The sequence below is a fragment of the Cottoperca gobio genome, chromosome 6 (genome assembly GCF_900634415.1).
Source record: "Cottoperca gobio chromosome 6, fCotGob3.1, whole genome shotgun sequence".
Taxonomy (NCBI): Eukaryota; Metazoa; Chordata; class Actinopteri; order Perciformes; family Bovichtidae; genus Cottoperca; species Cottoperca gobio.
Window position 1 is genome coordinate 12,503,859 of NC_041360.1, and position 14,265 is coordinate 12,518,123.

The 14,265-nt window shown below is 42.1% G+C and overlaps 1 protein-coding gene across 3 annotated transcripts; it reads left to right on the forward strand.

Annotated features, from left to right (window-relative positions):
- The first annotated feature begins 501 nt into the window (after positions 1–501).
- On the forward strand, positions 502–13,914 carry rassf8a (Ras association domain family member 8a). 3 transcript variants are annotated; one of them, XM_029434121.1, is made up of 6 exons: positions 502–867; positions 6,381–6,582; positions 8,578–9,377; positions 9,576–9,773; positions 10,099–10,243; positions 11,845–13,914. In XM_029434121.1, exons 2-6 carry the CDS (start codon positions 6,480–6,482, stop codon positions 11,958–11,960), a joined length of 1,362 nt encoding a protein of 453 aa, XP_029289981.1. In that variant the 5' UTR covers positions 502–867; positions 6,381–6,479; the 3' UTR covers positions 11,961–13,914. The 3 variants fall into 3 exon arrangements, with proteins under 3 accessions (XP_029289981.1, XP_029289982.1, XP_029289984.1); XM_029434122.1 differs by having other exon boundaries at positions 10,099–10,237; XM_029434124.1 differs by having other exon boundaries at positions 8,578–9,371.
- Positions 13,915–14,265: the final 351 nt, after the last annotated feature.

Sequence of the window (14,265 nt, forward strand, 5' to 3'; positions counted from 1 at the left end):
ATTGTTATAGTTATTTTGAAGTAAGTAAAAGTGGGGCTTTTCTTCTGCAGTACCTTTTAATGAATGAAATGCACAACTTTCTTTACTCTGAAAACAAATTATGACCAAAGTAAACTACACATTTCTATTTTAATCTATCAGTTTCATGATATAATAGACTTTTGATAATAGGATTGACTCTGCTTTGTTCACACATCGCTACTGCTGATAATGTATTCTCTAAGTATGTTAGATGGGGCTATGTCTGTATAAGATAAGATAAGATAAACTCTTAATGATCCCCAGAAGGGAGATTCAGATGTTACAGCAGCACAAACACATAAATAAGTTCAGAAGTAAAGATAAGAATAGATAGACTAAAACAAGAGCTGAGTAGAAACTATACATAAGTGTCTTATGGAAAGAAGAGGACTGTTAAGATGTCCTGGATGTGTAAAAGTTGGCTGTAAGGTGGCCTCCCCCCTTCAGAGTGTATTGCAGCTTTAAACGGTCCACAATGCCTTGCGGTGTCCCAGTTCCAATGCGATGTATTTACCAGCAGGAGTAATGAAACGGGGAGAGGGGCTTTTTCCGCAGCTTCTTGCTGAGACAGAGACCGCAAAAGACTAGCGCACAGAGAGGACAGACGCAAACTTTCGGACAGAGGACCAGAACGTCAGTTATCTGTTAATGAAGGCGTCTGTAGCCTTTTATTCAGTTTTTTGTCCAGCAGCCAAACGATACTTTGTCGCAGTTCGTTGGAAGTGATTTACTGGGCAATGGTAAAGAAGGACACAGTTTGCGGAATTGACGCCTTTACCTGTGTTTTCCCCCTAAACTTCACTTCGGATAGGGAACACTAAGTTAAATCCTGTTTGAGCCATAAAGGTAAGAACCTTACACGGACCTAATAATAGCAGTGTGCTGCAGCTGTGCCCGTTGTAGTTGTGAGGCTGAAATAACGGAAACATTTCTGTAGTAGAATAGTTCGGGTATACTCTCTGAGTCCACTACAGCCCATTATCGCCATTTCTCCAGCCTCGTCCCACTCAACACAACACTATGAGGCAGAGGTGCAGTGTAACGCTCAAAGATGCAAACGTATTCTGTCTTTGGGGATTCAAAATGCCGAGACATCAAGCTAACACTGCTTTTTATTGTGTCTTTATCTGTAAGTATGAGAAATAATCAGTTGAAAGCATGTTTAGGTGTTCTCGGATGATTTAGACTTTATCTTGCACTATTTTTGTAGCAGGCCTAAATGTTTTGTAGAACATTCACTTAGAAATGTTGCAATACTTTTTCACAGTATTGTCTCTCATCAGGTTCAGCATTTTCTGTAAATAAAACGAGGTCTCATGCTTTCAAAAATCTTTACACATCAATAATCATAACGTATCTAGGTATAACATCACGTATTCCATCTGAAGTCCCAGTGCTCCACATTACTTACTAACACACACCAGGTGTAGCAGAACCAACCTGTGGAGTTGTTGCACTCAGCCAAGTTGTATGTCTCACAGGACACTTTGTGATCTGAGAGGCCTGCTTTAGTCTAGAAATAGAATCATGTAATTCAGTGGCCCTTGCTGCATTTAATAGTGTCACAGCACCACGAAGACCTGGCTGCAAAGAACTACCCACTGGCTGGAAACATACATAAGTGTTTGCCACTTTTTGTGTGTAGGTGCCATTTACTGCTGCTGAAAACCATTTTTATATCTGTTTATATGCAAGAGTGTGATTCATCACCAGATGATGTTTTACAAACCACTGTAACATGTAAACCTTGGCTAGAGGCCTCTTGTTGCCCCAGTGCAGGAGCCCGCTGCCTGCCTTGCTGGCTCTTCAAAGCTGGCTAGTGAGCAGTGAATATGGCAAGGGAACAAAGGCGGCATTATTGCTGGCCGAACGTGCCGTCCAGATGTTCAGGATCCTGCCAGCACTGACCTCCCAAATGGGGGAGGCCGCTCCAGCACCTAATAGTTTAATATCAGCCAGGCACAGAGACAAAGAGGGAGGCTTGCTCCAGGGCAGTAGCCACTGGAGAGCTCTCAGGAGCTGAGGGTGTTGCCTGTAGCGTGACTGGATGTGGGTTTAATCCCAAACACCCGGATCTTCAGATTGGAGCCAGAGCGAAAATTTTGAATTGAAACTAAGTTTCTAGAGGAAGTGCTGGGCAATGCCTCATTCTTTGTTTGTATTAGTTGGGCTACAACAAGCGGTTTTACACACAAAACAGTGCTCAATGAAATAGGCCTACATTCCTTTCTGCTAAATCTTGCAACTGCCTTTTAGCCTCTGATTTAAGTGGTGGTACAATGTCACCTTTAATTGCTTATTAATTAACAGTCATCTATATTGCAGGCCTTAGGTCATGTCATTGTGTAGAGGCTAATGCAACTGAGACACTACATTAACTGTGAGGAGGCTGACATTGTGCACAGCAGAGGCTTTTAGAAACTAATAAAAAATGACTAGAAATCTTCTTTTATCTTTTAGTGTTTTATATATTTCAAACATGTCAATTTCAGACGTTCGCTGATCTTTTAACGATGATCCATATGATATAAACACACTTTATATTGGAGGCAGTCCGTTGAAGTGTCATTGCATAGCTGTGGCCTGTTGCATAGCCATCAAGATCACAGAGCGAATGGACCCATAGCTTTCTTGTCTCTTCGTCATGGCCCGTTGCATTCTCACAGCCCAGGAATGCATACCCTGGATGTTATCAGTTTCCACTATACAGGATCAAGGCCTATCTCTGGAAACAGTCTTTGCCCTGCTCTGTAATGTTTACATTTACAAAGGATATTGTATACACTCGAGGCTGGCATACTGATTACGACGAGATTCTTTATCTGGTTCCCAGTGCAAGACCCTTTAACTTTTTAACCACAGGGGTCCCAGCTTGTCAGCGTGTCTTACATTTATGTTATACTGTTGCCACCCCAATTTGTTTTAGGCCTAGGGATTATACCTGGCTGTAGCACTTGATGACAATCAGTTGGAAGGAAAGCAAGGAATTAGATTCCTCCACTTAGTTCCAACTGATTCATCACCAGTGCCTCCACAATAAACCAGCGTCTGTCTTTGGCTGCTCGCAGAGATCTATTTCACAACAGATCTGTTACCAATTACAGCAAAGTATAAATTGCTAGTAAGTACATGTTGCTCTACAGGGAGTGCAATTTGAATTAAAGTTTGGTTAGCAATAGGCAACAAGGTTTAAGTACTAGAACAGACCGCTGTCTCGTACAGCCTGCAAGAATTATCCCATTGTCTTTAATTAACAGCAGCGTGGGGGAGTTTTGCATGTTTGAAACCCTCTATAATAAATTAGTTACTAGTTTTAATTAGCCACTTGGATACAAATTCCTTCAAACTTGCAATGCCTTAGTGAACAATGGCCAGAACATTTGGACAGGAACCAGGGTGTAATAGTGTCGATTCCTGTAAGATCATTTTTTTCAACTATGTTCATGTTGCCGCCCTGCAGGCTTTCTGTTGAGTAGAGCTCAGTCTTGGTTTTGTTTTAATGTAAGGAATGCTCATTTTGTTTTCCTCAAATACCCCTTTGTTCAGCAAACTGCTAAACCGCACGATACTCGGGCCACTTCGTGATGCTTGATGGACTGTAAATCCCCAAAAGAAGCAGTGCCATATTTAAGTTCCTACAGTATTTCTTCATGGTGTGTGTTACGGCAGTGTGTTGGTCGTGATGGAACGCCCACAGGAGCATATGGTAGGTTGTTTACACCAGCAGCCAGTTGAAGCCCTTTTCCTGCCAGCTCTGTGTGCTCCTGTAGGCCTGGAGAACTGTCATCAGCAGCCGGGCGGGCAGGCTGCTCAGTGCTGCTCACACACACCTCCCTGCTCTTAGAGGAATGCATCTTGAGTCAACACGACTGAACCAAAATGAGACTGAAACAAACATGCTCTGGAGTCATGAGGAGTTTGATGTTTTGCTGCAGTTGATCATCTCTCAACTGACCTTAAATAGAAATCACAGGAATTTAAGCCCTCCTCTGTCTCACTGAAATGCCTCTCTGGCATAAGATGAGCTGCACAAATCAGGGAGCGGGCATCTCCCCAGGCTGTGGCTTTGACAGGCCAGAGGAATGGAGCTTGCAGAGCTCAGGATGGCACTCTGCCCCACAGCGCTGTGCCTCTATCGTCAGTTGGATTCTGGTTAATGTTAATGAATGTAAATGTTCGGAGTCTGGTCCAGAGCAAGGGACATTTATAAATAAGCCCCGCTGAGACTTTTTGAGCTTGTGTAAGGAATAGCCATTGAATCAGTCCGCTTTTCTTTTGTCTAAAGAGTTGTCTCTTTGTTTTGTTTTTACTGAAAAACGTTTTTGTACTATTGTTAATGCAACACAGTATTCCATGCACTGGTCCTTGTAGATCCCTCTGACTCAGTGTTGTTTTAGGTAGCCCAGTATTTGTTTTTAAGGGCACTTTCCCCTTCCCCCTCAAGTTTATCCAAACCTTCTCCCTGGCTGATCCACTATGCCTGCTTTGCGTCAAGACCTACTCAGTCCCTAATACTGTTTCCACATCCCCTCAGAAAAAGGGTTAAAGAAAATGGTGACAGTGTTTTGGGTCACTGCAGAAAAATCTCAGTGTGCTTGTGTGTGACTGTTTTCCTGTTCCTCTCCATTCTTCAGCTCTTAATGCCATTTAAGGGCAGTCTGAATGAAGGACAAAAGCACTTTCCAACCAGCTGTGAATGCGCCAAGAATAGAGTGATCAAGAGTCTAGGCCACAGACACAGGTGACACTTACGTACATACAAATGCACATATTCAATTAATACACAATGAGATACACACACACACACACACACACACACACACACACACACACACACACACACACACACACACACACACACACACAATGCCTGTCTGCACTTCACACACACTTGAATCTGAATGTCCCTAAATGTCTTATAACTCCCTGAGGTTTTGTTTGGAGAGCTAAAATGATTATTCTATTAATTGGTAAGGGAATCGAATGAAAATTACAAAAACAATTTAATACTCTTATACTATTCTTATTAATAGACCTTGTTTTTTTTTTTTTACATAATTGCTGTTTTCCTTTCTCAAATGTGTGGAGTTTCTGCTCTCCTTTTGTTATATGTGATCTCTTTTGGGTTTTAGTCAGGGAAAACCAGCAATTTGGCGATGTCATCTTGGGCTTTGGGAACTTGTGATGGGCATTTTTGACCTTTTTTATAAAGTAAACAATTAATCAATCAACTTAAAAAATTATATAAAATGAGAATAATCAAAATTTAAAATAATCATTACATCATACAGTATCCAACAGTCACACTTAATCTAACTCCACAAATGTTACCTTGCAGCAATTGCTAATGTCTACCATATTTAGAAAAGCACTTGGTGGTGTGTAGGACAGGCTGGTGTGGGTGACTTTGTGACTGTGGATCGGGTCTACGTCGGCCGGGGGAGGTGTAATTGGTGGGGGGTTGGCGAACAAAAGGCCCTTTTGACTCGGTAGTGTAGGTGCAGTGAAGGTTAGATCCATGGAGAGTGATACAGATCTGGGGAGATGCCATTCATTCTCTCTCTGTCCGTTTTTCTTGAAGAATGCTTTGAAGGATCCATTCCCCTAGGTATTCCTTTACTGTGTTATGTCGGTAGTTATTAAACACATTTTTAGTATGTGCTTTGCAAATCTGATAAAGTGATAGCTGATTGTGTGACTCTTGTGACTGCATCAGCAATCAGTCAGTAGTGAAACTTCATGAAGACAGCCCGGCATCTCTAATATTTTGTTAAGTTTGTGCTTCTAATAAGGGATAAATAATTAACTATACCATAGAACATGACTTTATAACGTGTGCTACAGAACAGTGAAAATAACCGTGACATCTAAAACAAACCCTTACTCTACTCCCTCGTGTTATGATTCATCTGGCTCTCCTTTTTCCTTTTCAATTACATTTTTTTGCCTTCTCTGTTCCTGTCCTCTGTGTCACTGAGTCAATCTTCCTGCTCTGTCTTCGCTGCTTCCACGTCATTTCTTGTACAAAAGCAGGAACTGGGCTTGGGAATGTCTGCTGGCAGACTCTTCCTACATCCCCAACAGACATGTACCTATTCATAGAGAAGAACAAAACAACAGCGTTATGGCCAGCTGGTCCTAGCGTCCCTGGACCAGCTAGCTAAAATAGCCCAACTATACTTTGTATTTTTTGCTTATTTGACGACTTGTTTTAAAAGGTGTTACCACAAAGGGAAATGTTATGATTTCCGTGTGTCTGTTTAAGACTTAATCCTTCGAGGCGACTGATCATTACTACCGTGGCCTTGAGCACATCCTGACTAACCACTTCCTGTTTTCCCCTTGTGTTTCCTTTTCAGAGAAGTAGCCAGAGGGGCTTCAGCTGCCCTGCACCACTGGAGCCTTCAATAATGTTGGGGCCAACACACCACAACCGGCCCCATCGCTTCTGACCCAACATGGAGCTCAAGGTCTGGGTGGATGGAGTCCAGAGGGTCGTCTGTGGGGTCACTGAGGCAACCACCTGCCAAGAGGTGGTGATTGCTCTGGCACAGGCCATAGGTAGATCTTCATCATTCTTACTGTACAAACCACACACACGCGCACACAGTTTGAGATACAAACAGACCTGTTTGAACTTTCTGCTGAGTTGTATTTTTGACGTCTGATTATGAATTGGGCTATGTCCATTAAACTCATAGCCAGGCGATTGAACAGTTCATCGGTTACTAAATTGGCTGCTACACACAAAAAATCACCGGTTGTTTTTTTTAGCAACCATCATATTTAGTAAGAAAGATGTTTGTAACTGCTTTGTTTTAAAAACATTGGTAGCTAGCTATCAACAATAACCAATATTTATTGTTGGCAAATCGTGTTTTGTACATGTGGACCCAAGGACTGTATACTTCTGATTTGTTGATTAAGTTACACCACTGATATGTTCTGGTGTGTTGGTTTCACAGGGAACATTAAATTACTCATCTGCTTTGCTGAATTCCTGATCCAAATCCACTTTAGTCACTTGAGTTATTTCCGGTCTTGTTGAACGGCTTCTCCACATTACACTCATGGAGTGTTGGTGAGATCAGACAATGCATTGGGTTAGAAAAGGGTGCAGACAATTTAGGAATATTTAAAAACAGATTATAGCTAACCCTAACCCTCTGTGTGTTGTCCTTCCAGCTTCATGTTAGTTACAGGTTGATCTGTTAGCTTGTTCCATGTTAGCTTTGGTTGTGCAAGAGGACAGACTGCTACATTTGAAATGTCTGTCTCCCATGTAGTGCTTCAAGTTCTGGTTGTTGGTTAACATGGTATTAGCAGACTGATGTCCCTGTCCTGCTCCAGACAGGCTCAAGAACTCTTTTGTCCCCCTGGCCATAAGCCTGTACAACTCCTCTTGGTGATGGCCGGAGATTCAGATTCAATTCAATTTCAAATCATAACAGCCTGTACTTGTACTGTACAGTTTTATTGTATTTATCACTTTATCACTTAATTTTACTTTAAGTCTTATTTGTACTGTACATTTGTAATGAAGGGAGGGGGGTAGATGGGTAATGTTGTATGTTGTATGTCATGTTTTATCTATCTATCTATTCACTTTATTGTATTTTGGTCAAGTTTTCTTTACACAGTTTAAAAGTGTAAAACAGTTTAAGCCTATTTGTCAACTGTATTGTTAAGCATCAACCCACGACTGTAAACTGAGTACAAGGCTCTACAAAAATGCCAAATTGCCTTTAGTTAACTGAAAAAAAAGTCATTTGAGTCTCCTGCCGTTGAACTCCTGCTGCGATGCAGTGGGTCAGAGGCTTTTTTGGTACTTTCTTGGATCCAAACACCCCCCTTTCCCTTATGGCTCCTCCAAGAACGAGGGCACTTGAGCAGACTGTATTGACATCACTTCCCACAAAGCGCAGGGTAGGAGGAGGGAAAGTCTGACTCATCCCCCAGCCTCCTGCCAAATTGAGAAAGCAGCCCCCCCCCCCCCCCCTCCTCTGTCTTTTTTTCTATGAAAAGCATATACACCATGTTAAGTGATCAGACATCAATATTGATTTAGTACTTTGGCATTTTACAAGTGTTTCTGTCGCTACACTACAACAACTGTTGTGTTTGGGTTTCCTCTAGCATTAAGCAATTTATTTCTTATAAACATTGAGTCAAATGTAACGTGAAAGGGTTGCTCGTAGTGCCGGACCCACAGCTCCTTGCACTTTTAGCCTCTTTTAACTGATTGTTCTGTTTTACAGCCTGCATTTTTCCTGTATGGTTGAGACTTGAGGCATTTCAAGTGTTGCATCTCACTTCTAAAACTACTGTGGGCTGTTTTCAGAAATGTGAATGTTTCAATTGTTGGATTGCAACATGGCTCAACAGGATAATAATGTTGGCCTGTGTGCTAACACTTTTAACCCTTTTAGTGGTTAAAAGGTACTAAAAGTTTGAATATTTGCATTTTGGTGTAACCATCTACCAGCATTAGAATCTGTTAGGAATTCCTGTTTGTTTCTTGTTTCTAAGTGTGTTGTTCTGTTGTGTTTTGTACAGGTCGCACTGGGAGATACACTCTGGTAGAAAAATGGCGGGACACTGAGCGTCACCTAGCCCCTCATGAGAGCCCTGTGGCTTCTCTGAACACCTGGGGTCAGTATGCTGGTGACGTCCAGCTGATCCTGCATCGCACAGGCCCCTCCCTGACTGAACGACCCCCCTCAGAAGGACCCCCTCTCAGAGGTCCTGAACGTGGGCTGCATCGACAGAGCCTCCCTCCCCTTGCAAAGCTTCGTCATCCCAACGATCGCTCCCTCCGCCGGCGTGAACCGCGCCGCAAGTCTCTGACATTCACCGGTGCACCCAGAGGCCTTAGGGAGATACTGAGCGGAGGCCGAATTGGCGAGGCTGAGGCTAAACGAAGACTCCTCTTGGGAAACGGTGGAAATCACAACCATGCACCACCAGCCATCGGGACCGCGTCCCCTGGCCTGTGGGCGTGTCGCATGGAAGATCTGGTCAGACTGGTCGGTATACAGAGGGAGACTCTCAATGTGCTGGAGAAAAAGCTGGAGGCCTATGAGGCTGAGCTCCAGGTCTGGGCTGAAGGGCGAGGGATGAGGGGTGGAGGGTGCATTGGGGACCCAGATGGAGGAGGAGGGCTGATAAAGGAGATCCTGAGGCTGGAGAAGCATCTGAGGAAGAATGACGTGGAGATGGAGGAGGAGGAGTTTTGGGCCACTGAGTTGCAAATCGAGCTAGAGAGTGAGAGACAGCTAGAGGAAAGACTGCAGGAGCTAAGAGGACGCATGCAGGGCTGTGAAGTGGAGATTGAAGAAAAGCTGGCAATGGTACAGGTGTGCTATGTGTGGGAGAGTTTATATTGAATAACAATCCTGTATTTTAGTAGAAACTTTTGGGGAAAGATAAAAAATAACCAGCTAAGAATTCCACAGTCTGTTCTTCTGTTATCTTGTTTATCTAGATGTTTGGATATTGTAGTAGATGCTTTCCCTCGTTTTTTTCATATCTTTTTATCTCCTCGCCCTAATCAGGGTGTAGAGGCAGGCCTGGAAGAGGAGCGGCTGCAGAGGGAGCGGCAGGAGACCCAGTGGGTCAGTGAGGCCGAGGCTCGAGCTCAGCTGCTCAGGGTCAAAACAGAACTGAAAGCCCAGGAGAGACAGGCTGTCCAGCTGGAGAGCAGCTGCAGGGCTGTGGACCGGTCACTTGGACAAAGCAGCAAGAAGCTGCAGGTGAGACATATGCATACATTTAAGTTAGTAGTGCTGCAGGGTGATGTAGTGATAAGGTAGACATCCATCAGTAAGAATGGAGAATACTACTGCATATGTTGGGGAGGGAAAGTTATATAAAGCCTTCAGTGGGTACGGAGAGAGCTGTGTGAAATCTGAGAAATTGACAAAGAACTTGGAGATTTGTTGTTATATTCCTTATATTGTCCGGACATCAAAATACTAAAACATAGGCTCATATAATCTGTAGCAAACTAGTTTCAAGCTATTGTTAATGCTATCATGTTTCCTCGAGAATCATTCTTCTCGTGCCGTTTCTTTGAAGGACATGCAGCACGAGCTGGAACAGCTGACCAAGGAGCTGAGGCAGGTTAACCTGCAGCAGTTCATCAAGCAGACCGGCACCAAGGTCACCGTGCTGCCGGCTGAACCCACTGAGGATGAAAGCACTAACAACAGTCCAGGTATAGGTAATATCTTTTTGTTAACATTAAATGGGTGAATTTTTGTTCTCTATAGGAATATCGTTTGAGTTCAATTTGAACTCGTGCCACAGGACATGTTTTAAATATGAGGGTACAGTCACGTATAGTGCTATGTATGCCCAGGTATCTCTTGCTGTTGACAAGTAGAGAGCTGATCTGGTAACTACAGTGTGACTACAGTCAATGATATAGGGGTCATTTAAGTGCAACTGAGCTGAACTAATTGTATGTCAAAGTGTGTGCTGTCTGAGGATAAAAGCTGCTTTTTGGTTGCCATTCATGCAGGAAACACATGACTTGTTTTTATTGGAGTGCATGATGTGCCGTCTGAGTTGCTCTGTGCATTAGTAAAGTCATTCTGCTCCATCAAGGCACTTCATATTTTTCTACCTCATGCCTTGACAGGCTGCTGAGAGAAAATGACCCAAGTGTGAGTTGTCGTGCATGTTAGAGAGATTGTGATCGAGACAATGGGGAGAGGGGCAGTGGAGGAAACAGTATTAGTTTTTATCCACTCTGGTGGCAATTATAGTCTCCATGCCAACAGCTGCCTGGATACTGGCAGACCTGGTGTCATTCATTCACCTTACTTTCTCTGTCTCTCCCTCAGTCCTCTATCACGCTGTCACTCTATCACATGCTCAGCAGTTTCTGTGATGGGCTCATTGGGCCAAAGCTCTGTCATCCTACAGGAGACTAGCAGAGAGCTGACGCATGAACTAACAGCACTGATTAATGGCAGAGCAGTCACATGGCGATCCACATCAACTTTCTTTTTTCACATCAACTAAGTTTGACTTTCAGGAGCAAGTTTGAGATGATGGATATCCAACCTGAAACCAAAATGTACAAACTTCAACACAAATAAGCCTGCAATCACAGAAATGAATGTATAAATGCAAATTTACAAGCATAAACATTAAGCGAAACCTCCCACAACATCTATGAATAATTTACTATTCTACATGTTTGTAAATGCTGCATATTGGATTTCATGTTGCACTTGAATTTGAGAAAACAATTAAATGCAATCCAGCCTAAATGAATTGCATGGCTGTGTGAAACATGGAGAAGCATATTGAGAAACACGTGGTAACAGTAACAGTGATAGTTAACATTTTACACCTACTTGATTTTGTTTAAAATCTCTAATGCAGTGAATACAACTTGAATATCTCACCTCTGCAAGATATTTTTCTGATTGCATGACATGTACTTCATTATTTCATCGTTTAGAGCAGTAGGTCGCTTTATTAAACTTAACAGTGATGGATTTCAATTATGAAAAGTAATAAATTGAGTGTTCATGTCCTTCTAGTAACCTTCCATTTCATGTGTGTAAAATCGACAAGCAATTTTGTGCCTTGCCATAAAATTCACTGCATCGGCTGAATCTCTGCAGGGCTCGGCACTGCCCCCTAGTGGCACAAAGCAGAGATATCGTGTAGCGTCCAAAGGCCTTTGTTGTTTTACTTTAATCAAGTCATTTATTGGTATTAATTATGAATTTGAAATAATAAAGTGCATTTGGATGTAAGTTTAAAAAAACAAAACAATGACACACAAATGTGTTTTTTCCTTCTCAGATTTAGTTCCCCTGTCTGGCTCTCTGAAGCGCCCCGTGTCGTCGCACGCCAGTCACCTCCGGGTCCTCCACAGCCCTCTCACTTCTGGCTTGAACCCAGAAGGGATCTATGTGTGAGCCAGCTCTGCTCGGAGGGAACACGTCACGTCTCCCTCCCAGAGCCCATTTCACTCCAGAACACACGTGTAAGTGGATATCTGTGTACAGGATACCTCAGTAGCACACTACTATGCACTGTTGTCTCAATTACCTGAAGGCGACCTCGAGTGTGAAGACTCGTATAGTGAATGAACAATGTTGATCTTGAAATGGAAGTCGTGGAGCATGGTGATCAGGGTCTGAACACATTAGGACTTTCTAATCATCCGGCTGTTGTGAACTTCCTTTATAAACATATCCACTTAATGTACTTTTACTCTAACTTTAGTACCTGCTGAATGATTTGTATTGTTTTCTCAATAGCATCATGATTCTAAACTATTGCCTTTTGAAGAGTATTCTTGAGAATCTTGGTATGTGAATTTATGAACTATATCTCTAAAATCATATGTAATTTCTGCAGTGAATACAGCATAATGACTGGTTCTTATATACGTAATGAAGGATCCACTTGTGTCTATAGTAAACCTGTCTAGAATATATCGTTTTGCATATCAGAATGTATTCCTGTAGCTCTGATTGTCTGTTCATGTTAAAACTATGCACAACTGGTTAATGGTTTTGTTACTGAAGAATGTTACTGTCTGTGTGTACCACAATGATTTCTTACTGTAAATATGTTTTCTTACTTTTCAGCTTTATTTAGTGAATTATATTTTATTACAAAGCGGTTACAAAAATGCAGTGCCCTCATTCCCGCTACAATATCTGCATAATGAAACAATGTTAATTACCCTCTTAAGCTGATTATTTGTTGTTGTTGTTGTTGTTGTTAAGATGACTGCACAGTATATTTTTGCCAAATGTATTATGCTTGTTTTTTTTCTTCCTGTAAGGATTGGTGGCCAAAGATTAGCAGGTCTTGTTGCATGATTGTCGTTAATATAGCCATACCTGGATGTGCAGAGCACCCGCAGTACAGTAAATCGGTTAGTTGAAACTAAAAATGGAGGCATGTAATAATACAATGGATAGCTACACCGACAGCGTGTATGAGAGCGTGATTGAGATAGTGATTTAAAGACATGTGTTTGTGTGTGCAGAGTCATAATAGCCAAGATATAAAGCCCCTCTTAGGTTGTAGTTCAGCTGCTAATCACATCAAAGTGCCTTATATTCATTCCACAGTTGGTGTATTCAAATAATGTACAGCAAAGCTTTAGCATAGACATTGAAGCAATGATCATAGTCCGTTTGGATCAGATGTCGCTAGATGTATTAGGGCCACATTGCTGCACAGAGACAAATAGCACAGCGTCAAAGAGGAAACTATACTTATGTTTCTGTGTCAGTGTTTGGTAGAAACATCAATGGAAAGAACATTATTGATAGTGCTTCCAACTCTGTTACTGTATTATTGTCACCATAATACTATGTGCTGTAAAATGCATTCACATTATTTGATTTATTTCATCATGCAACACATAGTTGTACGCTGGAGTCACCAGTTTAAGAAGAAGACATTTATTGATCCCCATGGGGAAATTAAATCTTAGAGTTTAGATCAGTTCTGTCACCCAGGAATAAATGGCTGCAGAAGCGAAGTCCACCCTGTAACATCCAGTATCTACGAAAACACAACAAAACACTTCATCACTGCAGTTTGTCTCTGCTTCTTCATTTAAAGGAGAGACTGGTTTTAAAGTTCTTAGGTTTGAGATAGTCTATATATTGCGGTGGATTTTCCCTTTAAGAAACCACTTGTGTGCATTTTCCACCCTGGGATGAGACGTAGCTGTGGTCACTGTTTACAACCGTATAATGTTCTAGAGAACTAAGATGTCGACTGTACATAACCTGTTTTTATTTTTTCCTGCCTTAATATACTGCAAAGTGTTGACAGATGTATGGCTGTAACTGGCTGCTGATATGACATGGATTGCATGATTCAATAAACCATCTGACGAAATTACAAGTGTCACAGCTGGTGCTCGTGGTCAAAGTTTGCCTGTGGATGTAAAGCAGAAGAGGTTTGTACAGCATGTCCTCTACATGTTCTTCTAGCTTTTCGCCAGTAGATGGAGACATTTACTCAGTAATGGTAGAAACATGGAAATGTCGGCATATAGAAAATGCATATCCATGCAATTGCCAAACTGCTACATGGCTTCATAGGAGGGTTATGAGAGGATTGTATCTTGGAAAATAAAAGATGCTTTTGCTTAAAACTTTCAAAGTTGCTCTCACTGGTCAATGTAGATAGTGACAGAACCGTATTGTTATTTGAGCTGAGAAAGAAAAGGTTGCGTTTAAAAGGAAAGGG